Here is a 27,754-nt window from a genome sequence, read left to right on the forward strand (position 1 = left end):
AGATGACATAGAAGTCAGGTTTGTCCTGGACAACTGGGAGGCCAAGGGCTCCTTCTCCCAGGCCGACGTCCACCGCCAGGTCGCCATCGTGTTCCGGACGCCGCCGTTCCTCAGGGACATCTCCGAGCCCGTCACCGTGAAGATGCAGCTGCGGAGGCCCTCGGACCAGGAAGTCAGTGAGCCCATGGATTTCAGATACCTGCCAGATGAAAAGGGTACGGTTCCAACCATGAGAGGAGCTTCTGAACAGCCATGGCCAATGCAGGACTCGTGGTGGTGGCTTAATGAATAGGAGATCCACAGCACTGCTTTGGCAAAGTAGAGTTTGGGGTTTTGAAAGTTACAGCAGTCAGTTCATTCCCTCTTTCAGTGAAATTACCAGAATTACTGCTGGGTAGCACTGGCATGGTTTGTTAGTGCTGCCATGGCTGCAATGTTTTCCTTTAAGTAATTCCTACTACAACTTGGTGCCACTAGGGTGATCCTTTAGGCCTTCCTTAAAGAGAAAAGCAACACTTTCCCCTTCCACTCCTTTCTCTCCAGATCCATATGGCAACAAAGCAAAAAGGCAGAGATCAACGTTGGCTTGGCAGAAGCTCATACAGGACTGTGGTAAGGAAAATTTTTGTCTTTTTCTTCTTGTTTGAGTGAGCTTACATTTAGCTGGAGCTGTTCTCTGTAAATGCTGCACACTCATGTTGTGTTCCATCACAGGATCCAACACGATGGAGAGGCCCAAAGTAGCCTCATTCCCTGTGGTCACTCCTGAAGGGAAGGCGATTAAGAAAGGTGGGTTTTTGCCTGCAGTCTGACAGTGCTTTAAAGAGATAGTGCCCTCTCTTTGCTTGAAATTCTAATCTCTTGAGGCTTTCTTCCTGTAAGACAGTGATGCTTCTGACTGTACAAACTTCAAGCTATCAGTTCTTTGTGTCACCCTCAGTAAGGGCCATAGAGGGGTGAAGTAAGCTGTGGCTGTGTTCACAGGGGTCTTCAGATGAGGGAAGAGATGAGGATCTGACACCATGTTTCAGAAGGCTTGATTTATTATTTTATGATATATATTCTATTAAAATTATACTAAAAGAATAGAAGAAAGGATTTCATCAGAAGGCTGGCTAAGAATAGAAAAGGAATGATAACAAAGGCTTGTGGCTTCGACTCTGTCTGAGCCAGCTGTGATTGGCCATTAATTAGAAACAACCACATGAGACCAATCCCAGATGCACCTGTTGCATTCCACAGCAGCAGATAATCATTGGTTACATTTTGTTCCTGAGGCCTCTCAGCTTCTCAGGAGGAAAAATCCTAAGGAAAGGATTGTTCATAAAAGATGTCTGTGACAGTAAGCAGCTCTCTTGCTGCTGCCCACAACTCCGGGGTCCATCCTGGACAGCAGTGAAGCAAAGCAGACAGTGGAAACACCCATGCAATCTTGCCGTCTTTCCTTTGCCTTTTACCACTTGTAATTTGAAAAAGCCCCTAAAAAGTGGCATTCTCTCCGTAGAACCCAACGTGTTTCCCTCCACGCTGATGATGTCCTCGGGGTTGGGAGCCCTGTCCACCCCGAGCCAGCTGTACCCGAGCTGCTCGCAGCCTCCGGCGGGGCCGAGCAAGCAGGACTTGCTGAACACCCCGTTCTGGGCGCTGGGCTCCCTCCCGCACAGCAGCAGCTTCAACACCGAGCCCCAGGGCAGCGCCTCCCTGCCGGCCTTCCCCGACGGCGCCCTGGCCTGGCCCGACGAGAAGGACTCGAGCTTCTTCCGGACCTTCGGCAGCACCAACGGGATGGGCGCCGCGGTGCTGCCGGGCCCCGAGCTGCAGCAGAGCCTCCCCGGCGGCGGCGCCTCGCTGGCCATGGACACGGAGGACCTGAGCTGCGGCAGCCTGAGCCTGGAGCGCTTCAGCGCCGTGCTGGCCACGGGCAGCCAGCGGCAGCAGCCCCAGCTCCAGCTGCCCCCGGCCGGGCCGGGCGGCGCCGCCTTCCCCTCAGCGCAGCCCGGCCTGGCCGAGCCCGCCTACGGCTTCATGGACGCGGAGGGGCTGGGCGAGCCCCGGCTGGGCCAGCAGGGCGGCCTGGCCGACGGGCACTTCTACGACACCGACGGTGTCCACACCGAGGATCTCTACCAGTCCTTCCCCTTCGATAACATTTTGCAGAGCTATCACCCGTGAGCCTGCGCCGGCTGCGTAAAGCTCCCCGGGTGCCTCTGCGTGGAGAGGAGTCATTTACCCTTCTGGAGTCCCTGCTTTGTCTTTCAGAATGTTGCTGTGCAAGTTTCAGGACATAACTTAAAGGTTATTTATTGCAGCCCACAGTGGTGCCCCTAAAGAGGGGGGTGGGAGTAGGGTTTGGGGTTTCTGTACCTTAAAGTATCTTGTAGACGTATTTTTGGAAGTGGGAACTGTTAACACTTAAAGCTTCCTTACCTTTGGGGACTGTAAAAGCTGGCATCTTCAGAAGGGTTAAAATTTCGAGTACTTCACAGGGTTGGAGTTGTTTTGAAATAGCCATTTTTGCTATAGAAATCAAATTTAAATTTTGATAGTACAGAAATTAGGAAAAAAACCCTGCACGTGAGCACTCTCATTCAGTCTTGTCTAATGAATGGCACCTGAGTTCTGCTCAACTTACTTGAAAGATTTGGGTTTTTAACCCCCTTTCTATAAATATCCTTCTCCTAAAATGAGAACATGTATTGATTTTCCACACTGTCACCACACTCCGTTTGCTTTGAAGGCAAATTTACTCGTAAATTTTTTTTAATGACTATGTCATTGTTAGATATATTTAAAAAGACCGGAAGGTTTGAGTTTTTAAATAGTCCAGCTCTGTTGTAAAGGAAATCACTGCACAAGACAAGGAACAGAAAGTGAGGACTTGTCTGCGCTCAGCCAGACTGCACAATTTCACAAGCCATGCCCCTGTAGCTTTAGGAATGAAGCTGATATTGCTCTGCAGCTTGTGTGTGTGTGTGTAGCTGCCACGTGAGTGAGATTTGGAAAGGCAGGAATCTCTGGAGCCAAAGTATCCACTTACTCTTTCCTCAGGTATCCTGGCAGTTTCCTGCTATGCAAGTGACTGCTTCAAAGAAGGCCCAGATCCTGCCTCCCCAGCACCACCCCCTCCCAGGAGGGCAAAGCCAGAGGCTGCCTTGGTGCAGCCTCACCTCTATTAACAACTTTTAAAGCCATTTCAGTCTGTACTAATTAAAACCACTCCTCTGTCCTCTGTATCAGGAACCAGAAGTTCTTCCCACCCACTTGATTCCCAGTCTTCGCTCTTAGCCTGAGCAGGAGCTGTTCCTGACACCTCCAGCTGGAGGTACCTGGCTGGGTAAGACACTCTGGCCTTGGCAACTTTATTATGCTGTTATTTTTTTAAGAAGCAACACAGGGAAATGTCTGAGTATTTCTAAGGGACACAGCTGCTCTTTAGGGCAGGTAAGGTCCCCGTTGTCACCTTTTGGTGATGTAAAATTGCACTATGGGCACAACAACAAAAAAAAGCAACAACTTGTCCTCAACCCACCCCCCAAATCAAACAAGCCACTTGAGATGCAGAGTTGTACACAAGGAAAGGTGCTCTAGAACCCCTCTGTGGCTTTCAGGAAAGCAGGGATGCCTTCCCTGCAGGAATCCATTGCATTGGGAGCACTCCAGTGTTGCTGCTGGAATTCCATCAGTCAGGTGAGCTTTGGAAACTGCTTCCCCTGATTCCAGGTGCACAACAAACTGAAAACTGTTGCAAAGCAGTTTTTCCTCACTTCTGCACCTCTCCTCCACACTCCTAAGCAATAGAAAGGCCAAAGAAATACACAGAAAGTTTGAATTGTGTTGTTTATTCAGTTCTTCTTTTTTTTTGAAGTTCTCAGTTTTAACTATATTAAATGTAAACATTTTGCTCACTTCAGAAAACCCTTTGCTCACTTTATAAAGCTCTTTGTAGTACAATTTGTTTTTACCGTATAATTAAATATTTTCCAAGTTCTGTTTTCCTTTGTAAACGAGTTGGTTTGGTAATTAAAAAAACTGGTTATACCAAGTGCTCAGCTTCTGCAGCCTCCTCGGCTTCGTGACGTCCCTCACCACGGGAAGGCAGGGAAAAGGGACAAGGTAGGTTCTTGGTTGCTTATCCTAGGTTTTTTGGGGTATTTTCTGCTCTCTGTTGCTGGTGGCCCCTATAAAACCTCAAGCACGTGAGGGCTGATCTGCCTGAGCAGGTTTTGTGGCAGAGCTGTTGGGTTTTAGGGCACAGATGCTTTTGGCTGAGCTGATGCAAAACCAAAATGCAGGGGGGAGGCATTAGAGGTGTCCAGCTGGGGAAATCCAAGATGAAATCTGGCTCTCACCAAACACCCAGTTTGAGCACTCACAAAAATACTCCTAAAAATCAGCTGAAGGCCCAAGTGCAACATGAATGTTATTGCTGCAATATTCAGTATGTGATGGTTACAAAACTGGACTGGAAACCAAGTTCAGAGCCCCAGTTTACATTTCTCAGTTTCATTTTTGCCCGTGATTGGTGCCCAGGAGCTGCCTTGAGAGCTCAGGGATATTTGCATATCAGCTTCCACCCTCCCATTTGGATACTTCAGATTTCCCACAAAAATAAACAGCCTGGGAGTTTTGGGAGGAGCTCTCTGCCTTGCCCAGAGAAGAGCTCAGACCCAGCACCCTGAGCTGGATCCAGTCCAATCCTTATCCTGGATTCTGCCTGGGATCCCCAGGTGAGGCAGGAGCTGCACAGGGAAGAGCCTTGTGTGTCCTTGGCAGCCCTTTCCCTCTCCCCTCTCTGGCTCCATTGCCCCTTGGAGCAGCTCTTCCCATGCCTGTTGTGTCCAGAGAGCACAGTCTTGTTTACAGTTTTTCTTTCCCTTGTAGATTATGGAATTTATAAATTGTATTTTAGCTCACTGTGAGTTTCAAGAAATCATGCAGATATGAAATTCCCTTTTGTTTTCTGAATTCACTTTGTTTAGTTTTCCATCATTAATGACATTTCCTTCCTGGCTGCAGATTATTATCTGAGAACTACTCATGGAATGTGTTGCTCATAAGAGCTTTAATATTAAAACCAAAAATAGTATTTCTGTCTGAATCAAATTTCTGTGTTAGAAAAACAGGAGCTTCTGAATTACTTATGTTACAGACACAAGTTGAGAGCCCAGCACAGGCAGAGCCTTAAAGAAGCTCCTTAAAAATGTATTTATTAACACTTTTAGAGCCTCCAGCTCAAGCTGTGATGGAGCTGTTGTGCATCACTGAATTCAAGGGAAGACATCCCAGTCATCCTCCCTGTCCCCAGACAGTGGAGGGTAACTTGTCTTGGCAAATGTTACCCTCTTTAGCCCCAAAATGTTAACAAAGAGCTCTGAGATTCCAAACCTTAATTTCTTATTGATAGTTTAACTCTTCTGTACTTCAGGGAAGCACCTCCCTAATGGATTAACATGATACTGGTATAGAAAATGACTTCCTAAAGACCTTGGTGGTGCTTAGTAGGAAACATTTAAAATAACCAAAGAAAACCTCAGATCTTCCCTATTCCAGTTCCTAGGCTGTATTCAACTCTTCCAGGCATCCATCCAAAGTGAGGCACAAGAAAAAATTTATTATGCTGCTAAATCAGAGGTTTTTATCTCTCTCTCTCGATACCAGCACCCTGTGGTAGCTCCTGTTTCTGCCTGCTCGTTGACATTCTCGGTGTTCCTGTTTTGTTCCTGTTTTTCTTTAGATTCCCATCACCCACCACTGTCAGGAGTTCACAGTCTTTTTGTACATTGTGACTCACTGGGGAATTCCTACTCCTCAAAAGGGCTGAGGAGGCCTCAACTCTTGTTTCTAGGAAGCATCCCCAATGTTTTTAAATGAGAAAAACTTGGTTTTAAGTGCAAAGTTTTCCTCAGAAAATGGTTTTTTTTCCCCTTTGAAAAGCAATCTGAGAGACAAATCTGCTTATCTCTACTGCCACTGACCAAAACAAAGGCAGTGTCTCAGGAAAAGTTGGGAGTGGGTTTCAGGTAACTCAGTGTTACCTGCATCCACACAAGGAAAGCTGTAGTATCTAATAGAAAAAAAATTTAAAATCAAACCTGGCTTGATGGAGGGTTATAGACATTGGCTCCCCAAAATCTTTTTATGTACAGAAGAAATAAAAGTAAGGCTAGAGACTGAACCAACACTACCTGGTCCTGAGTGTGTAAAGTGGTGCCCAAGGGTATCATCCTCTGGCAGATCAACATGATCCCAATGTTCCAGGGACACCCTTGGCACCCAGGCTGTGACAGATCCTGCACAGTGTCTGGTCACCAGCTGCTGCCAGGGAGCTGCTGCTTCCTCATCCCAGCTCCAGGGGTTAATCAGCCAGGGCTGGAGGCCAGTCAACATCAACAGACTAGAACAGCAGAGGGGGGGAAAAAAGGCAGCAGAGTTGGTATTTTACAGATACCAAGAGAATCACAACTCCTTTTGCTACTACCTGGCAGCACCACTCTCTGCTGGGCTGCATTTACAAAGGGGAGTAGCAGTAGGAAATGTATCCTGTGGTAAGGAATGTCGATCCACTTAGAGCAATTCCATGGAAAGCATCTCACCAGGGCAACTCCCTTAGTAATTTCCAGGAAAGACAAACAGCAACCAACTCACCTCTACATCCAGCTCCAGAATGTCAGCAGTTCTGTTCAGAAGGGACCCAATGTTGGGCTTTGTTCTCCCAAAGTCTCCGTGCACAAACTCTTTAATGTAGCTGGAAAACTCTGGCTAAGGAGAGGTGCATTCCACACCAAAGAAATCAAAAGGGGGGGAAAAAAAAGTGGTTTTTCTACTCCTAAGTAATTTCTTAGTTAATATCCTGTTGAGCCCATACCTTTCTTTAGGAGAGCACCTAATTCCTGGCTTCTGACTCTGGTGCCAAAAACTGCACTGCTGACCTTTATTTTGTTTCATTCCAAACTGAGTAGTGACTTTAGGACAAAAGTGTGACTTGTAAATAGTTGTGATCTCCAGTCTGCACTGAAGTGCATGAAATACTGTGGAAAAGGTCATTTTTGGAGGCGAAAAATTTTCAGTTAAATTAGAAAAAGCTGAAGTGTATTTTAACCAGCACAATTTTATATCTGTCACATACTTAATGAAAACTCCAATGTGAAATTGTGACCTAAAAGCAAATATTGTGCAGAGACACCACTGTGGGAGACCAGGGTTTCAAAACACTGCAGCCATCCGAGCAGGGAATTTCCCCTTATGTTGGGGAAGATGGAACAGGAAAGCCTTATAAATATGATTGTCTGGCAAAAGATTTTGAGAATATGGAAACTATAAGTGAGATTGAAATGAAAGCAAGCTTTGAGATCCTCAGTTACTGAACAACTGGGAAACAATGGTGTGGCCAGCTGAAGGTGATCCCCTTTTGATGGAACAACACCCTCTGCTTGCAGACAGCCCCAAGGGTCAGAGCAGACCCTACCAGAGCAGACCCTACCAGCTTGGCAGAAGAGGAGTTTTTAGGGTTTAAAATGTAACACAGTGTGGTAATGTAGTGATTCTTATAGGCTGTATGTAAATGCTATAGGATTTGTATCTTGTACTAGACTGGTTAGTGAGAATCAGAATATTCAACACAGAAGATTTATTGTATTGTAACGAGAACTTCGCTCTCTTATCCTCTCTTTTACTCTCTCATCCTCTTTACCATGCTCTTGCCTTCTTTCTCTTTACCTCTCTCTTAACTTCTCTGGGGCCTGAGCTGTGTTTGGCAGCTCCCAGCAGGGCCCTGCACCCAGGCCCTGTGCAATAAACCCCAAGTTCCACGACCTGGCTGCAGAGATCTCTCGTCTCCATCCATCCCCACCATCCTACCCCCGTCAGTCCCACTCCCTTATGCCAGTCAGTGCCCCCAGGAGCTGCCTGGCCCCTCTCTGGCAGGCTCCAGGTGCCAAGGATACGTTCCTGCCTGTGTCCTGAGGTGCAGGCGGAAGTGGTGCTGGTCGATGTACTCGCTCCTCATGCTGTGGATGAGCCGGCAGCGCACGGCCAGCGGCCGCCGGTGCAGCACCCGCAGCGGCGTCTTCTGCTCCAGCCTCAGCTCCTGGTGCAAGGAGGGACCAAAACCATGAGGGAGGAAGTGTGCAAAGGCTGCCTGGATCGTAGGAACTGTGTGTGGTGTTGACTGGTCCCATCTCTTTTATCCTGTGTTCTGGCAGTTGAGTTATCTCGAGGCAAGACTGGTTTTTTCCAAGTTTATCAAAGGAAAAAGGACAGCCCTCTCAGAGGCCTCGCATGAACACAAACTAATGGAATCACAAATACAGAGGAATAACCTTGAAATCTCCATAGCCCTTTGCTGGAATGACTCCAGGATTTAGCAGCTCGCTCAGAGCCTCAGGGCAATCAGAAGAAAAAAATAAATCTCACCCACAAAATGCTTTGTCTAAACTACAGCCAACCCCCTAGAAATAAAAGTGAGGGGGGAAAACCTTAAATGAAATTAGATCTCAGAAGAGTCTTTTCAGAAGTTCATTCCCAACTCCCTTTCCCAAAGGAGAGGCAGCAGTGTGAAAGGCAACTTGTCAGGAGCAAGGGAAGCTAAAGGAAGGACTTCCCAGCAGTTGCCTGCCTGAGCTGCAATGGCTTTGAGAATGAGCTCATGGGCAGCTCCTATAGGAAATGGTGCAACACACCAAAAACTGAACCCACTTCTCCATCAGGCCAACATCTGGAGAAAGTTCTCGTTCCTGCATATGCTGAGCCTTCCTGAGGCCCCTTTGCACTCTGACATAGACATTTCCACCTCCAGAGCGCTGCAGCTGTGGGAGCATGGCTTTGGAGCAGAACAAAAGAATTTTTCTGCTCCTTTCACTCACACAGGACACTATTAAGGTAACAAAGGGGTGGAGATTTCCTCCTCTCCCAGAATTTGGTCTCCTGGAAGGTGAACATTACACAAGGATTTGTGGTCTCTGCTGACAGCCAACCCCTGTGTCCTGTTGGAGTGACTGGTGAAGGAAGGGTGGTATGGAAGTCCCTATAGCAAGAGAAACCCTGATTATAGAAAACAAAACCAAAACAAAAACCAAGCACAGAGCAAGAGGTAGGCCCATGGATGGCCTGTATTTAACCCTCCCCTAGGCACCAGGACAGGTACTATTTAAATGAGCAACAAAAGCTCCTCCTACCTTGATATCATCGAGAAACGCGATGTCCTCTCTCTGTATCGCTTTGTCTGTCCAGATCAAGGCACTGTAGGTCTTTGTCTTCTCCTCCTCACCTTCCTTCATACGACCAATTGCCTCTCTAAACAAAAGAAATTAATTACTCACTTAACAGAAGCATAATTACACAAGGCTGTGAGCAGGAGCACTTCCCAACTCCCCGAGCGCCGCTTTGAAATCCCTCGCCCGGCGACCATAAACACTGACCTGGTGACAAGCTGCAAATCTCGAACCTGTATTTTGTCTGAAGAGTCATTAATTGCCTGTGATATTTAAAGAAAGCACTCAGTTAGCAGAGCTGCTGGGCTGGAGAGGCAGCACGTGCTGCACACGTGATTCACCTGCTGCAGCCTCTTCATCTCCTCGGCGCTGAAACGGATCCTGCGGGGATTCACCAGCTCCATCGCAAAGGGCCTTCCTGGCAGCGGCACCGAAACAAAACACAAAAACATCTTGTTCAAAATGAATGCTGCATTTACACAGCAAGGCTGCAAGGTGTGAACACTGTCTGCTGCTACACAAACAGGGACGGGACTGGCAGGCTGAGGGATGGAGCATCGGATGCAAGGGAAGAAGCAAGGGAGTTTTTTTTTGGCTACTAAACCCCAGTATCAGCAATAAGTGCAAATTATGACTTCCCAGAAGACATCTTGTACAAGTCTGTGCTAATTAAAAAATAAAATAAGAAAAAAAGCTAATTAGCTTATTTTCTGTCACCTACAGCAATGCCCAGGTGCACAGCAATGTTAAATCCCACTCCCTCAGCTCAACATCTGTTGCCAGAGTTGTAACTCTGTGCTCAGGGCCAGGACAATCCCCAGCACAAGCCATGCCAAGAATCACACTACAGATCAGACAGCTACTGACACACAGAACTGTTCATTTTTACTTCTTCTTTCCCTCCTCCCTTGGCTACAGCAGCTCCAGTGTGTTGGAAAGCAGCTGACCTTTAGAAAGGACTCAGGTTCAAAAAGAAAACAATTCCCTCATGCAGTTGCAGTGAGGGAATTTGAAGGATCCAGCAGAAAACAAGAGAGGAGTCAGTCTGACATAAATGGCTTAAAAGTAGGGAGTGAATAAAATAAAATACTTTTAACTAACTATGCCTTCCCATGCAGCCAAGGCCACTGAGAAAGGGCTCCTGTTTCAAGCTGGTTTTATGAAGCTGTTGGACTTTGGGAATAACTTCTGAGATAAAATTCCAAAGCATGCCTGGTCACATACTTGGCATTCAGCAGGATCTGTCAGAGGAGCTCTACACACCCATTCCATCTCTGTGATTCACAAGGGGTTTCCCAAGCCTTACCATTGCCTAGTGTCCTTACATCCACATCTTCTCTTCCAGAGGAACTAAAATTAAAGCCTGTAACAGATTTAAACAAGGCAGGTGAGCTTTTATTTTACATTTGTGATTCTCTCTACAGCTTTTGAAAGGTGAAATACTTTCTTTCTAAACTTGTTTGCAAAATCTACTTCAAATCTACTTTGTAAACAGGAGCCTGCACTTCACAAACTGTGGGAATTCCTATTTATTCCCAAGTTTCTTAAAGAGCTCTCCCAATTCCTTGGCCTGAATGAGACTGCTACAACCAGACTAATTTATCCACTGGGAGGAGAAGAGGGGGAGGTAGCAGGGTTTTTTCCAAACTACTATTTTAATGCAGTTTTTCCTTGGACCTTCTATGTCTGTAATTCCACATTTGTCAGATGACAAATGATGGGCAGTGATGTTTTCATCTGGACAATCCCTGGATGAGCATTTAGCTTGTGGGACTTTATGCACTGAGGAAAAGAAATGGTCAGAAACATGAGGAGCTCAAAAGCCAGGCAGAGCCCATAAATTTTTACCTGTGGCAAAATCCTTCTTGGTACAAGTCATTCTATGAATTACCAACTGTTGAGAAGTTTGGTTGAGCAAAAACACTGCCACATGAAACCAACACATCTGCATCATCGGATCCACTGAGGAGCTACTTTAGCAGGATAAAAGGATCTAATTACTCCCAGATCACAGCTAAATAAAGTTTACAAGCTTTAACTTGGAAGGAAACAAGAGGGATAAAGAGACATCAATTTTTTTTTCCATTATACTCCCATATTAAGTGGGTAGCTACCAAGAAAAAAAATCTTCTAGTAGTGATGAAAAATACGTATGGTAGGAGATCTCCTGAAGACTTACTGTCTGCCTTGAATTGTGCCATCAGATGCTCTGAAATCAATTCTTCCACTGAAGACTCCAGCTTCCTCTCCCCATCAATAATCCAGGGAGTCTGAGGTAAATTCCTGGAGTATTTGTTGTATCTTCCTGTAAAAGACAACCATGGTACTTCTAACCATTCCACAGCCATGAGTGAAAGCTGCACTCTTGCCCAGCACATTTCACTTCCATGGGAGCTTTTTTTGACAGCTCCAGATTGTTTTATGGCAGGAGCATGACACCAGCACTGTGGGTCACACATGGCTGTGTCCAGGGAAGGGGCAGTAACCAGGATGGACACTGAGAGTGGACTTGGCTGCAGCCCTGCCTACAGGAACCACCATCCTGTGTGAAATAACCCAGGCTCCAAGCCAGTTCTGCCATTGCCTCAAGGCTTAAGAAAAGAAACCCAAACTAAAATGCTTTGGCTCACTACAAGGAACAGCATGCAAGGAGTGAAAAGTCCCCATAATAAATGAGGAGGAATGGCAGGAGTCTTGGGAAGGTGCCATGTAGAGATTGGCATCTTTGGGTGGTCCCAGTGATGCTTTGGTGGCACCTCTAGAACACAAGAACAAGCCTGACATGGATGACCAATATGAGCTTTTCTGTGGACAGGTTTGACAAGGACTGAAAAGATTCCCAAAGCAAGGAAATAATTCATAAAGGCCAAGGAGCTTAAACTGCTTTCAACCTGAAACTTTGCAAATAGAAAAGCAAAGGAACTCAGAGTAGCTCTTGCATTGCTTTGGGCCTCTGACATCTCAGGGGTTTGGTTTCCTATCATATTTTCCTATCTCGAACAATGTTTCCTTTTGCAGTTTGAGCTGCAGAAAAAGCCACACAAACAAATGGGGAAACTGAGTAACACAGTTTCACTGGGGTAAATAATGAAAGTAGGGTGACTCATCATTCAGGTATAGCAGCCTCACGCTGCTAAATTCTCTTTCCATAAAACAGAAAAAGGAGAATTAGGTTGGCCATTTTTTTTTTCTCTCAGCTCCCCATTCTAATAATTTTAACTTTTGATCTGAACAAGAGTAGGTCTAAAAAAACAGAAGGTGTTTCTTGGTTTGACAGCCCCATTATCCTTAAAAAAGGCTGGGGTGTAAACACTAAAGGTAAGGTCAAGAGGACAATGTTGTGCTTACAAATTAAGATCCCATCTAATTTATAAAAAGCAAAATATCTGGACTGTACTCAATAAATTCTATTCTGGATTTAGTTCTTCAAAAATTAAACACCTGCCTGGATTGTTTATTGGAGCAAAAGATAGACTATAAATAAAGACCAGTATTAAATGACAGGCAGAAAGCAAACCCTCTGTTTTGCTCTTCATACTGTTGAATTCTGAAAAAAACTACCCAATAAACCAACTTAAAATAAAGCAGCGTATTTGGAAAAGCCTAAAAGGAACTGGATATCTTGGATTCAAAAAAGTGTACATCTAACTGTCTAATCAGTAATTAAAAATAAGGAATGGTTTATGTAGAACATCAACCACCCTGCCATTCACTTTCACACTTTTTCATTTTCCATTTCTTTATATTCAGGATATTTATCATCACAGTATGTTGGATTTAAATTAAAGGCTGGGTTCTTTTTAGCAATAATCAGTTTGCATGTATTTAAATAAGCTGTTCCTACAAAGGACTAGGAGAGTGGCAGACACTCTGGCAGGCAGATGATAAAAAAGTTCAATCATCTCAACTCAGGGATGTTGCACTGCCTGAGCTGTTGCTGCACTGCCTGTCTCACCCAAACCTTTAAAAATCCCACCAAGATCTGCAGCTTTGGATGGGATAATAAGCAGAGAAATCCAGATGGTGAAAACCTCTGAATCCAAATCCAAACCCAAGGAAGGGAACAGCACTGCTGGGAGCTTCTGTGTGGAGGTGCCTTTCTCAAACCATTATTCTGAGGGGATCTGTAATTTTTTAACTTTTGACAAAATAATATCTTCAGCAGAGCTCAAATATAATTTCTTCCCCTTTCAAAGCACTCCTGGACAGAGCTGGGTTTGTTTCTTTGCTCCTTACACTTCATTACAGGAATTAACAAACAGCAAGAATCCTCAAGGCAGTGTTACAAAGTTCTCTTCAAGACAAGACAGCAGCAAAGAAATGGATCAATTTACCAGCCACAAAAACTGCACCATTATTGCACTGGATTTCCAGAGCATCACAGAGGTTCTTTGGTGAGCTTGGGGGACATGGAAAATGCCTGTATTACAAAGAAAAAAACAGAATAAAGCATCATCACTACCAGAACATGATGGAGCATCACCAGAGCAGTAAAAAGTGCCTATTTTGGCTTCCCACTGTGTGTGATTTTTTACCATATTAACAGCACTTGGTGTTTTCTTGAAACTCAACTCCTAACATTTTGGAAATATGGGAATATTTCTTGTAAAGGGAAGCCTACCTTACAAACTCTAAAGTTCAAAATCGTCCTTTTAATTAAAAGGAGTGATTTTCTATTGCCAGAAAGAAAACATGTTTTAAGCAGTAAACCAACAGAATTTAAACAATCAAAAGTTCTTTTAAAGCCACCCTACCAGTACATACCCACTGGATATTTTCCTCCCCTCCCTAATTCTATATTAAAGCACAATACTGAGAAATAGTTTCAGTATTTACTTACTTGAGAAAATCCTCTTCTTTTATCCTCTCCAGGGCTTTTATAACTGCCATTCTGGTGAAAACAGACTGCACAGTGAAAGAAAAAAATGAGTCAAGAACTAAGAAAAGCAAGGAAAGGATATGGCCCAGGAAGAAAAAAGCACTGAAACTTACACTGTGCAGTTCTGTCACTGCTCACTTGGGAGCCCAGGTCCAAATTTCCAAAACAGTTTAAAACCAGAATCCCAAATCCATGAACAGAAACCCAAAGCAGCTTCTTTTTCAGGAGCTAAATGCACCCAAGCCCAGCTTTGATGTGACAGCAGCAGGTAGTTCTGCTGAAGATAAGCCTGTTGAGCAGGAATCCGTTTCTGAAGCTCAAAACTGGATTGATTTTCAGAGCTGAGGGCTCTGAGCAGTGGGGCTGGGCACTCCCTCCTGCAGCTCCCCAAGGTGCAGCAAAGCAGCAATGCCAGTGCAGCAGGAGCAGAGTGCCAGGCTCTGGGCACAGCCAGCTGCTGCTGGGCTAACTCCAGGGGGAATTTACATTCCTGGGACAGCAGAACAAGTGTTGTGACAGCTGAGGTGAAATCCTGCTCAGGAGAAGGTCTCTAAATGAACCTTCTAAGCAAGCAAGGTCAGGTCTTGAAATCCACCTGGGATGGAGCCTGCTCCACTCTGAGGCTCCTCAAGGTGAAATGTTTTTTCTTGTGTCTCCTCTGAACTTCTCATTTCTGTTCCTGCTGTGCCTCCTCCCTCCACCATGCTCTGTGAGATCAGCCTGGCTCCCTGCTCTCAGGAATCTCTTTGGCACCAGGAGGAGACTCAATGGATCCTCCCCAAAGCCTTCACAAGAACCTTGAAGAAGTCCAGGTTCCTCAGCCTCCCCTCCCAGGCATGTGCTCCAGCCCTGGGACTGCCCTGAGGGCTCTCTGCTGAATGTGTTTTTATTAAATGGTGTCTTTTTTGCAAACTGGATTAGGGACTTAGGAAAACAAACAAACAAAAATCCCCATGGTCACTGTTTGGGACAATTCAAGTCTCGGCTCTGGAGAGTTCCTGGGTGTCTTCAGGAAAGCTGCTCTTTCTCCTTCCAAGCATAAATCAGAGATAATAGCATTTCCCTTCAGAGGAGCAGGAAAGCCCTGAAAGCAGCAGCAGGTTTAAATGACTATCTACACAGACAGCACAGACATTTTCCCTCAGAAGCCAGTTTTTACACCACTTCTCTGATTAACACAGCCCTTGAAGCCCAGCTTCTTTGTGAGGACAAACCTCTGACAGCTCTTCAGAGCTGGTATTTTTCTTTAGATTCCCCTACATTTTGTTGCCTGTGTGGATTTAACAGCCAGGCCCCGCTGCTTTAGCTCCTTATGTGGGATTTCCCCCCTTTTCAAGGGCAGCAATGCAGCAAGCAGTGAGTTATAACAATACAACTCTCCAAAAAAAGAGTGCTGCTTATTGGTCAGGTGGAGTAGAGTCAGCAGAATTCCTGGGCCAGACTCTGCCTCTGCCAAACGTTGGCAGACTCTTCACCAGAAAGAATCAAAGGCCCTGCAATGGCCTCTGACAGGAGTTACTTTTCTCCCTCTGATCACACCAACTGTCCCACTTGCAGCAGCTCCCCTCTGACTGGTTTTTCATCCTCGTGTGTCCCCTTTTCCATCAGTGGCTGTGAGTGTGCTCAGGGTCTGCAGCAAGTGGCAAGGTCCCTTTTCTTTCCCCCCTCCTCCAGAGGCAGGCAGGATAAAACCATCCTGCATGTATCCTGGCTTTCATTGAGATCAGAGCACGTGGAAACTGCAGTGTGATCATCTCCCTTTTGGCTGCTGAGTCTCATCTTCACAACGTGACTTATCTGAACTGCTTCACCCACAGAGAGCTGGAGGATCATCTTTTATGCTGCTTTTAATGCATGACAATCAAATTCCTAGCTCTTAAGGGAGGTATTTACAGAGAACCTTCCTAAAATGATGGCCTTTGGACAGCCTGGAAAGTGAACAACCTAAACAAAAGCATCGAGCTCTTGGTTTTCCTAAGCTGAGAATGGTGAAGTGAATAAAGGAGACAACTTTATTTTCAGACAATTGGAAACCAGAGAGCTTTTTGATGCAGGAAAAGCAGACACTGAGCACTGACTGAAAACCCAGGTAAGTTGTAGGCTACTGCTGTGAAATTCAGAATGCCAGAGCAGAAATACAATGCTGAGATCTTACCTGTTTGTTCTTTGCTGGTTTGAAACAGTCTGGGCAGGCTGTGGCTCTAAACACAGAAATGAAAATTAGCTGCTCCTCTGACAGAGAAAGAGACAGACAGACTCACAAGCACAGCATGTAAATGGTTTTGTACACATACATCCAGTGTCTCACTTCCACAGCTCAGCTCAGAGCAGATTTTTAAATTCCCTTGATCCGAAAAATGGTGCAAGATGTGCATTACTTGATCCAGGGAAATCATGGACAAAGCTCTGCTCCTCTGCTCTGACCAACACCATGTCTCAGATTTGAGATGGGATGGAAAAGCACACAAATGTAGCTTTCAGTCCTTTCCAATCCTTCTCAATAAAGGTCATGATTAATATTTTAAGTTCTAGGCAAGATCCACTGGCACCTTGAAATCTGTACTTGCTGCTCTTAACAACACCCACCACAAACCTGAGATTCAAACTGTCCCTTCTGGAGAGGAAAATTCAATTTCCCACTGAAAAAGTAACCCCAGGTGCTCACCACGAGCTGTGCTTTGCCTGTTTGGAAGGAAACTATTGGCTGTTTCACGAAAGTGAAAGCCCAGTCAGTGAAACAAACCCTTTTTCTGAGCAGCGGAGAGGAAGCTGCTGTTCCTATTAGTGCATTTCTGTGTATGCAGGCAGAGATGGTTTCTGGATTTCTGTGTATGCAGGCAGAGATATTTCTGACCTCCAGCCCAAGCTATCATGTCTTGCTGGTGCTTTTCAACACCTCTGTAACTCCCTCAGCCTCTAAGGAAGCAGTTTTTGCTGTTTCTGTACAAACAACTTCCCTGGCCAGTCTGTGACCCAAAGCAATGCAAACTCCCTCTGCCCAAATTTCAGTATCACCTTACCCTAAATGTGAACTGACAAGAGCCAATTCAATCTTCCATGTCACACCATGGGTCCTTTAGCACACCCACCTCCACCCAACTGTGCAAGAACAGGTGAGAAATTGCAGTGGAAATCCAGTCCAAAAGCACACCTGCAACTCCCCAGGTTGAGACAAAGCCCTTCTTTGCTTCCACAGAAACCATGACTGTCAAACTACTGTGATAATTCCCAAATTCACCATATTTCCCTGAAAACCAAAGCACTGCCTCAGAATGTGCCAGAGCCAGCCACTCACACAGGCAGAATGCCTTGGCACCTCAGGAACTACTGTGTAATTAAATTAGGTGATGTGCTGCTTCTTCAGAAAGTGTCTCAAGCCTTAATTGCTGTTTAAGTGTGCTACAAAGAGGAGGCAAATACAGGGATATTGTCAGGTCACATGGAATAACCTGAGTAATTGGAAAGTGGAATGGAACTTCTTTACAGCTTTCACCTCTACAGCTGCTCTGCTTGAGCACTAACACTGGCACCATAACATGTTCAACAGCAAAATTCCTGAAAGGCCAGAAAAAGGATGGAAGGATGAGCAGGAAATACCAGTGAAGAGGTTTCAGAGGAAGGAATTAAAAATAAATAAATTAGAATAAAAGGGTGCAGGATGCAGAAACACTTAAGTTCTTTACAGGATTGCAGCAATCATTATTTAGAACAGTGGTTTGGCCCCACAATTTTCTCCCCCTTTTGCCCAGTCTTGAAGAAGCTGGAAAGGAGAGATGTTCAGCAAGCACTGGTAATAACTGTTCCTAAACCTGGTTCCTTCCCAAACTTCCATTCCCTCATCCCCCACCTCAGGACTAACAAAAGATGCAGCTGTGGAAAACCAAGAAGGTGGTGGATTGAGCACCCAAAGATCACGAATTGCCAGAAGAGAAATCAGGAAATAAATGAAGGCTGCAAGAGAAATCTGCAGTCTCAAGAAATGAATTCACATTTTAACTGAGACATCTCTGCTCCCTTCCATGCTGAGATTTCACTTGCAGGAGGTGCAAATTAACTTAGGTTTTCCAGGAAGCATCAACAAACAGGAAGAGTGACCCTAATTTTCCAGAGTATACTACAGCTAGATTTTCAGAAATCAGATTAAATGGCAGCTAAATTCACAGAACTGTTTTGCTTCTTTGTGTACAGCAGGTGCCCTGCTGGGCCAGGCCAGGGGCTGTGTGCAGTTGCCAGGGAATTTCTGTTTGTTTTCATCAACCAGCTAAGCTGGATTAACTCACTTCAAAGCCTTTTCTCCTGTCCATGTGTCCTACAGGAGCAGGAAAACTTAGGTATAACCTCAAAAGATTCCCCCACCTGCAATTACATTGTTCACATTTGAAAAAATTATACAGTGAATGACTTTGAGGAGGGCTGAAATTGAAGAACTTATCTGAATGCTCCTTCCAGTTCAAATCAGAATTCCAGATGCTTTTTTTTTATTAGCAGAATTAACCAGAGATGATTTAACTTCAAGCTCTGCCAAGTTCACATGGATATGAGGAAATCTAGATGCAGGCCACATTCTAGTTTATAATAGTTTATAAACACTGCATATTGTCCTCTGTAACAAATCAAACCAACAATATTGCACAACATTTAGATAAAGATCTTTTGTTACATGTAGAAAACTTACAGGAAATGGCACTCCTCGTCTGTTTCTGGGTGAGCAAAGACCACGCTGACTTCAAACAAACTCTAAATTAAAAAAAAGAAAAAAGAAAAAGGAGGAGGTAAGGGAGGATATTCTCAAGCACCCGTACTGCAGTTGTAGGAAAACAGTAGAGACAAAAGAGAGCATAGCCCATCCATTTATGTTTAAAGACATTACAAGGTGTGCCAGAGCAGCATTTGCCTTTCTGAAGTCACCAAGGATGACGTGAGAGCACTCAGAGCCACGAGTGACCTGCCCTGGTGCCATCCTGTGCAGGCTGAGGCAGAGGCAGCCAAGGCTCAAAGCCTATTACACACCCCAGAGCCCTCCCAGGAGGGCAATAAAGATAAAAACCCTGCAGGAGTCACCGCTGTAAATTTTGTCAGGGGTTCCTTTGCAGTGCCTGCATGGCCTTGGGGCACAGCAAGGCAACACATCCTGCTGGATTGACAGCTAGCCCAGGAACTCCAGTGCAATCTCAGTTCTTGCCCCAATTCCCTCTCTGGCCTTGGGCAAACAACACTCATTACTCGTGTTACTCTGATAGCAGAACACCTCAGGAGGGCTATTGAAAAGATTGGCTAATATTCAAGGGCCTTGTAGATAAAAGGCACTAAAAAACAACTTTTGTGGTACAGGCATGGCTGGAGTGGCTCCTGCCTGAGTGGGGGGGAGCTTTTGCTAACTCTGTGTGTGGGAAGTTTGTATCTTCCTGGATCATCTTCAGAGTAACTGAGTGGGGATTTTTCTTCACTAAGACAAAAGGGATGCTTTCAATTAGCACTCCTGGGAAAACAGAGCCTGTAATTATTATGGAAGCTGAGAAATCAACATGAAGACTAAGTGAATCTAGTCCTGGGGTCAGTGCTATGGCTGGTGACAGAAAATTTACCTTCAAGACAATTCAAGGTGCTTCTGAATCTGGCAACACCTGATTGCCATGTTCAGTCAGTGCCTTGCAGAAAGATTTTAAGGATATTAATGACAATCTGCAAGTTGAAAACAGTTTGAAAAAAAACCAAACCATTTCTACTGCCTACTTTGGATATTGCAGGTCCCAACAAGCCCATTTCTAGTGTTCATTAGAGTGAACAAGGATCAGTCCTTGCTCTTTCAGTACATTTCAGACATTTATTTTATCCACAGATCCTGAACAAGTGCTGGCAGTGACAGCAGAGCAGGGAAGGAATGTGGGAGCATTCCTCAGCCTCTGCAAAACAGGGATCCTGGAAAGGAGACAACTGGAAAAGTCTCACTAACAAAAGGAGATGGCACACAAGAGATTTAGCACAGGCCTGTGGTGGTTTCAGAAGATGCAAAGATCTGTGTGTACAAAAATGAACATTGGGCCCCTCAGGACTCCCACATGGAGAGCTCTGCTTAAAAGAACTTCCCCCCTGCACTTCCCTATGGTGAATTTAGGAGGCACTCATCTTGTTTCCCTGTTAATAAGGAAAGAAGGATACATTGTTATTTCCCCACCATGTGCATAAGTGCATAAATATACACACACAACCCCAGATGAAAAAAGAATGAAGAAACAGAAGTGTTCTGTTATTTATACAAGACCTTTCCATCAGCAGGAACACCCAACTCTTCTGCCAGCTGGGGATGAATAATCCACTTGTAAGCTTCCTTCAGCTGAACAATGTCATCCTTGGCCAAGGGAAGGCCCAGATTTCTGAATCACAAAGAAATAATAACTTGCACAGGGGTCTGTCAAAAATAGATACATGACATACAATATTTCAAGAGGAACTTAAGCAGCTACTGCCAAGTAAAATGGATTCTTTTTTTTTGTGTGTGTGCACTGAGGAAACTGATGCCAGAGTTCCAAAAGTCTTTCCTGAGGCTGCCCAGAGAAAAGCTGAGGAAGGGAGAGATGCATTTCAAACCACTTGTTTGGGAGCTTAGAGACCAAAAGAGATAAGAAAGCCCAAGTGAGGTCAAACCAGGTAAAAAAGAAACAAACAAAACACACAAAACCCAGCTGCCACCTTATTCTTTGTAGGCATCAGGTAAACAGGACGATAAATCAACATTCATGTAGAGAAAGGGTGTCTGTATGAAGAGCTCTTGTCAGACAGACAGACAGACAGACAGACAGACAGCAAAAGCAATGGCTCACCTCATCTGCTGCTTCACCCCCAGCCAAGCAGCACGCTGCAGGTCACCAGCCATGCCCAGGGAAAAAGAGAGGAAAAAATAAAAGCAAGTGAAATTAAGGCTCAGAACTCCCAACAATCTGAGAGGCTCTTTGCTAAGGGAGAAGTGTTTTTATAATTCCTGACCAAAAAAAAAGTATCAGGAATTTAGCTTTTGCTTCAGAAGTGGAAAGATGGGATTGCTGTGAGTTTTTATTTCTAAGACATCACTTTGCTCTTCACATCAAATCCTATCTGGGTTAAAAAATAAGAGGCATCATTGAACACTTTGAAACTTGCTATTAATACTGTAACTACAAATAGACTCTAAGTCATCAGTTATCTCCCATGTAAAAATTAAAAAAAAAGTGTCTAAATGAATGGGATATAAAAGCTGATTGGCATAAATTAATAAAACCCCAAATTCAGCTATCATCCATTATAAAAAATAGAATTAAAAATATATTTGGTCTTACTTGGTAATCACAGAATTGCACCCAACACAGTTTAGGTGAATAGGCTAAATTTGGAAAAGGGGAGGAACAGAAGGAATAATTCTAGAAATCAGAGGGAACTTTCAGCATAAATGCTCAAGTTCACTAACAATTAGTAAAAAGATAAAAACTCCCCTCAAAACTTCCTACAATGAATAACAACAACAGTTTCAGTTCTCCTCTACTCAAAAAATACACAAGGACTGGCAGGAAAACACTTAACTAATTCAGCCTGTGTCACCCTCCCCACTGGAGACAAACTCCAAAAATCAAGTTGTTTGATTTGAATCCATCACAATGAAACAGTTTTCAGTCTGTAAGCTGCAGGCTTTTAAACCTCTTCCCCACCTTTTATTTTTCATGTACTTAGAGAATAACCTCCCCCAAACTCTGCTGAAAGAATCACTGTGCATTGTCAAGGAAATAATTCTGAGGAAGAGGTTTAAAAACACTTCTCAAACTTCAGGATCACATGGATATCAGAAGGAAGCACATCAGAGATCCCTTTTCCACACTGATAAGGAACTCAATCAACAAAATAAGTCTATTGTCCTTCCTTTGGTGCACCTAAAAGAATGAATGAGGGAACCCTAAAAACAGTGATGAGGGAACCCTAAAAACAGTGCTGGGAATTAAGAGGGCAGAGGGATGGTGGAGAGAGGACACAAACTTTGTTAGCTCCACGATTGCCGAACAAAACAAATGCAGTTGTAGTGATGAAATGCTGTTTGCTCAAATCCACTGTGATTCATTATCCTGCATTTGAAGACAGTATGAGTAAGGCTGCTTCACTTGAAGCATACTGTAATCCTGTTTGCATAATAACCCAGATAAAATCATAAATAAAAATAGCTTCAATTGAAATTCCTTGAACGTAGCTCTGAACTACAGGATATGACAACCACAGAACTGGGCCTAGGAAGCTGCATTTGACAAATGCCAATTTACAAAGAAACCTCTCTCATGCCTTGATTTAGGGCACGTGCAGGTTTGGGATGTTTGGGACTCAGGGGGAGGCTCACCACACTCCTCATCCCTGTTTTCTTGGGATAAAACTACAAAACAGACAAAACTTCTGCATGGGAGTAGCTGTGCTAAAATGAGAGCACAGGTCAAATTTCATCTCCACTCTCTCTTGACTTCCAAGTTGCAAGAGAATGAAAGAAATTACTTTTCCCCTCCAATTAAGGGGAAACAATAGATGAGGGTACTGCAAGCACAGAAGCCAAAAAGATCCCAAATTCCAAATCACATTCAACCACCAAGCCAGCCAAACCCCTGCACTCTCTCCCAGCTGAACATGGAGCAGGGGATCAGATCCCTCTCCTTCCTAATTACTTCATGTTTGTGAAGTGGTTTGAAAATGAAAAATGCTCATTACAGAGCTGAAGCCTGCAGGGCAATGCTCAGCAGCAAACTCATCTGTGGCACACAAGGCACTCATTGATCAGGAGCTGCAGGATGGGATTCTGGTGCTGTCTGAGGGAGCACAGTTGAAATCCCAGGTGCAATCCCAGCCCCAGCATTGCTTCAGTGCATCAGCAAAGAGCTCGGAGATGGGGAATTCCAGGATGAGGCCCAGCAGCCCTACAGGGAGTAATGAGTACAGATGTTATTTGCATCAATGTCCTTGCAGCAGGCACCAGGATGATGGATCAGGACTGATCTGCCACCCTTCTGAAGGGCACCACTCACCTCACATCCTAATAGAGCTGTCTGACAGAAACCTGGGACTCCTGTATTTATGATTTATTTCAATCAAACCTGCTGCTTGTGGAAGGAGGCAATTGCTTCCTTGCATCACAGACACAAATACTATGCAAATGCAGATTTTATGTCCTGCTCTTCTCCAGCTCCCCTCGTACATTTTAGACTTGGCAGGATGACAAGTGTCATAATTAAATGGGATGAAGGTAACACTGAGAGGCAGTTTCTGATTTTTTTTTTTTTTTTGTTGTTAAAAAAGATGATGGAGAAAATCTGTGTGTCACACCAGAGGGCAGTGGGAGAGAGGCTGCCTTTGGGTGCTCTTTGATGAGAGGATTCCACGTGTTCTTGTACACAGCAGGTCAAAGAATTAAAAGCAGAATTTAACAAACGGCCTCTTTTCAGCACAAAGCACCTTGAGATATTCTGATATCTGATTTTGACATTTTCAGACATTTTTACATACTGTGTTGCTGCTTTTCTGTGGCTGTAAAACAGGTTCTCACCTATTTTTTTTAAGTGATAAACTTAAAAAGGAGGTTAATAAAGCTCCATGATTTTTTAAATTGTTCTTCCATCATCATCCCTTTTCACCCCTGCAACTGGAACAAACATAAAGCTGCTTCAGCATTTGATAAGACAGGAGGGATGGAGTAGAAGGGACAGCAGGAACTTCTCACTCCAAACCTTCTCCTAGCCAAACCAAAAGTGCTTCCAAAGGGAACAGACCCAGTTTTGGAACTTCCTACTCACTCATTTCACTCCATCTATTGGTGTGTGGGCCCACAGAACAGCTCTGACTCCCGTGCTGTCCCCAGCTCTGCCGCTTTGCTGGAGCTCCAGCCGCAGGCAGTTGATGAGGCCATCCCTGAGCTGAAGTGCAGTGCAACACCACCCTCTGCCGAGGCTTCCTGCAAACACCAGCTGCTGCATCGCCTCGGCTCACACCGGGCCTAAAGCTGGACTCAAACTCACTAAAGCCTGACCTAAGTTTGGGGTTTGCCAGAGCATCACAGGCATCCCAGTACTCAGCTGGCCTGGAAGTGCTTTTTGACAGACCTCATCTTTTGGAGGCATCAAAGCCCAAAGTGGGAATCAGGGTAGTTCAGCCAGCCAGAAAGGACAAAGCAAACAAACCAACTATGCTCAGTTTAGGATGGGAAGAAGAGAATGTGATGTTGCAGAGGATTTAGGAGTGGAATATTTGTCAGCTGTGACAGTGGCAGCACATGCCCAGGATGCCACAGCTAAGAGCACAAATCAGCACCACAGGTGCAGCAGATAATTCACCAAACTGTGTGGGAGCAGAGACCTCACACAGCTCTACACAGCAATGCAACACCATCCTCTCTTCTTTCTGCCTTGTTCACTGCAGCTTCCACCACATCTCAGCCACTCCTGCACAGATTTACGTGCTGCCCTTTGAAACACCACTTTTACATCACTTTTAGAACAGTACTTGTGTTTTATTTTACATCAGAAAGCAGAGGAAGATTGCAAAATACCTCACAACTAAGTGTATTTTCCCATCATTTAAAATGCTGAACACTTCAAGAGTTCATCCTCAAATTCCTTCATTTGCATTTTGCACTACCAATTATCCTTTTTCCCTGGAAAGGGACCAGCTGGGCAGCTCTGGCTCTGAGAAGATCCACAAAGCAGGGCTGGCATCTGCACCTGAGGGTTTCACAAACTCCTTTAGGTCTTCAGATGGAGAGTAACTCCTGGGCTAACTGAAAACTGAAGTGATTCAGGCCCTTTATTAATTACAATAATGCTCACCCAGAAGGAAGGGGAGAGCAGACTTCACTTCCAGCATGGGCTTCTGGGTTGTTTTTTTAAACAATAACAATTAAAAATCAAACCATCGTACATTCCACAGTTACTTTCTTAAATATGTATTTAATTATTTAAGTTGTTATTTGAGTTACTTACCTCCCTGACAGACAGCTGTGGGGGTAGTGACACAGAAAATACAAAACTGGTGAACTGGTAGTCGGCAGAATTAACTTTTTGGCACACCTGTAAGAGAAGGAGTTTAATATGAAACCACAGCAATGGGACTGAGCTGATAATTTTTGCTCTAGAATAATCACTGTGAATTGATGTTATCACACACTCAGAGAGATGCCCAAAACACAAAGCAGAGTAATCACTAACAACTTATTGAAATACAAGCTTTTCTGTCCTGTTAAAAAAAGTTACTAATCACCAGTATCCTTGGTGCTATGAAACAACCAAACTCATTCTTTCAAGGCCAGGACCAATTGTATATTGAAATTTTAGGTGAAAACAGCATCTCAGATAAGGAAATTTCTGTATTAAATAAGTAGGTTTTGTGGTGCCTTAACAACTGCTGTCAGATTTTCCATTGCCACTGAAGAGAGGAGCTCTGAAACAAATCTCAGCAGGGGATTCTGTAAAAAGATACAGATCCTGCCCATGGAAACAAAAAAGAAACAATTATGTTCTGCAGCAACAGAAACTATGTATTGTGCTTTCTGTCTAGTCCCATTTTTGATACATTCCTGCTGTTAAATCAAATCCTTTCCAAATTGAGATATTCTGTTAAATATCTCAGGTGCCAGTGTGAGTTTTCTAGATGATATTTCAGCTAGAAATATCTAGCTGATATTGCTCACATGAGCAGTACAATTGCTCAGAGGTGGCATCTGCAAGGCTCTGTGCCCATATTCTCTCCTAACTCACATCTTCTCTATTATCCACAATCTGCTGCATCACCAAAACATTTTCTTGCCCTGTGGTACTCCATAAAGACAGGTTCATGCTGTTATTGGTGGTTCAGAGAGCAGCACTTGATGACTCCTCATTTTCCTGTCACATAAAAAGTGAAGAGTTCCTCAGAGGTTTTCCCTGAAAGCAGCTGAACCTCAGGTCATCTCCTAAATCCATGTAACCACGTAGCTGTGAGTCCTTTTCTTTGGAAAGTCTGCTCCCTGCAGTCATTCCACTGCACCTGCACTGCTATTTTTTTTTATTTTAAAAAGTGCCACTGTGACAAAGCCTGGGCAAAATTTGGTGCCACCACAGATGCAACTTCCCAGTTGCACTGCTGGGTGTGCAAACACTGCCCAGGAGCAGAGTGGAGCAGGATTCTGCCATCTACATTTCAAATCTTCAAAACAGGCAAATGTCTTGGTTTGTTGTCTGGTTTATTTGTTCGCTATCCTGGTAGGCCCCAGCATACACAAACTCCAAAAAAGTACCCCAAAAGGTGACAAATGTACCTTTTTAACAAAGTCAGGCTCACAGAACTCCTGGAGAATTCCCAAACACACGTTGCAGACCCTCCCAGCAGAGCTTTCCAGGGCAGTATTCCCACTGAGGGCAGGATTCCCAGTATTCCCAGCATTGCCAGCATTCCCAGCTGAGGGGAGCTGTGGGATGGCCCCGTTGTGGTTCAGCTCATCAGCACCTTCCTCCTTGTGCTCGAGCCTGAGTCTCTTACAAGGGGGGTCAGCCACATCCAAACACACTGTGCCTTCCTTTTCCTGGCTGTTCTTCAGAAATTCCTGCAGATCCCTCAGCAGATCCTGGCACAAACAGAGGAAACACAGCCTGGTTGTCTGCTCCTCTTTAACAACCCCCATTCCACAGGGCAGTGGAATTGTGTTTGTTCCAGGCAAGGCTCAGTGTATGTCATTAACAACAAGGAATTTATGCCCAAAAACACCTTTAAGACACAATTCAACAGCTTCAAGCTGCATTTCTCTCAGAATAGAAATTTCCAGAGAAAATATTGCTGAATAGACTTGTTTATCATCCAAGAATGAAAACGTTTTCCAGACCTGGCTTTCAGAAACACATTTATCTTTGCCCCAACACTATTCCATGAAAAGAGACATTTAGTGCTTCTTGTCATTTAGATTATGTTAGAATTTAATTCCTTCAACTCAACAGGAACAGAGCTGGCCACTACAATAAAAAGAAAAGAGAGCAGAAACAGGTGGGGGTGAAATGAAACACACAGAGTAAGAACTTTGTATCAGGAGAGAAGCCTTCAAAAATTAACAATTACCTGCACATCTCTGATTCCTGGAAGGATGAGAGACAAGACATAGTTCAGGAAAAAAGATTCATTAAAAGGATCTCAGTAGGGAAGACAGCAGTTACTGTGCTGTTGCAACTCAGAGGAAAAGCAGGTAGAGATGCAAAAGGGTAAAACACGGTACAATGAACGAACAGGCCTCAAATAACTGATAAAAATGGAAAAAAGGTGGGGAAGAAAGATGTTAAAAATGAATTGTGGAGAGTCTAAACTTGAGCAAGGGTAAAACAATCAAGACAGACAGACAGAAAGCATAAAGAGAGTGGGTTAGAGAAGCTAAGGAGGATTTCTCTGATTTATCCTCAACCTTTGCCCTGCAATTCTTCAGTCGCATCCCCCTACCAAATCTGATTTCCTCCCCATTAAAGGCACAAGCAGAGTTTTACATAACTCCTTTTCCTTTCAGGCCACAAAGGACAAACCTGGAGTGGGTGTCTGTAGAGCAGCTGTGACCCCACAGAGCAGAACCTCAGAACACATCGTGGGCACGTGCCAGCGTCGAGCAGGAGCTGAACAACTGCTCTGTCCTTCTCTGCCACTGGAGACATGCTGGGTGAAC

The 27,754-nt window shown here is 44.5% G+C and overlaps 2 protein-coding genes across 5 annotated transcripts in view; one reads left to right on the forward strand and one right to left on the reverse strand.

Moving 5' to 3' along the window:
* The window catches only part of REL (REL proto-oncogene, NF-kB subunit), a 38,966-nt gene extending 34,923 nt beyond the window's left edge, over positions 1-4,043 (forward strand). For all 4 annotated transcript variants that reach the window (XM_077176260.1, XM_077176259.1, XM_054628875.2 and 1 more), the window contains 4 exons: positions 3-215; positions 544-612; positions 715-789; positions 1,505-4,043. In XM_077176260.1, coding sequence (XP_077032375.1) covers positions 3-215; positions 544-612; positions 715-789; positions 1,505-2,172 — 1,025 coding nt within the window. In that variant the 3' untranslated portion in view covers positions 2,173-4,043. The remainder of the gene's footprint in view (positions 1-2; positions 216-543; positions 613-714; positions 790-1,504) is intronic.
* Positions 3,821-27,754, reverse strand: PUS10 (pseudouridine synthase 10). The gene is made up of 17 exons (XM_054628876.2): positions 27,618-27,754; positions 26,375-26,680; positions 25,062-25,148; positions 20,910-20,944; positions 20,351-20,462; positions 18,764-18,825; positions 16,244-16,289; positions 14,050-14,114; positions 13,544-13,629; positions 11,389-11,514; positions 10,516-10,572; positions 9,551-9,627; positions 9,417-9,472; positions 9,174-9,291; positions 7,944-8,086; positions 6,646-6,745; positions 3,821-6,394 (listed from the first exon to the last, which is right to left on the reverse strand). Exons 1-17 carry the CDS (start codon positions 27,741-27,743, stop codon positions 6,356-6,358), a joined length of 1,641 nt encoding a protein of 546 aa, XP_054484851.2. The 5' UTR covers positions 27,744-27,754; the 3' UTR covers positions 3,821-6,355.

This window comes from Agelaius phoeniceus, chromosome 3 (genome assembly GCF_051311805.1).
Source record: "Agelaius phoeniceus isolate bAgePho1 chromosome 3, bAgePho1.hap1, whole genome shotgun sequence".
Classification (NCBI taxonomy): Eukaryota; Metazoa; Chordata; class Aves; order Passeriformes; family Icteridae; genus Agelaius; species Agelaius phoeniceus.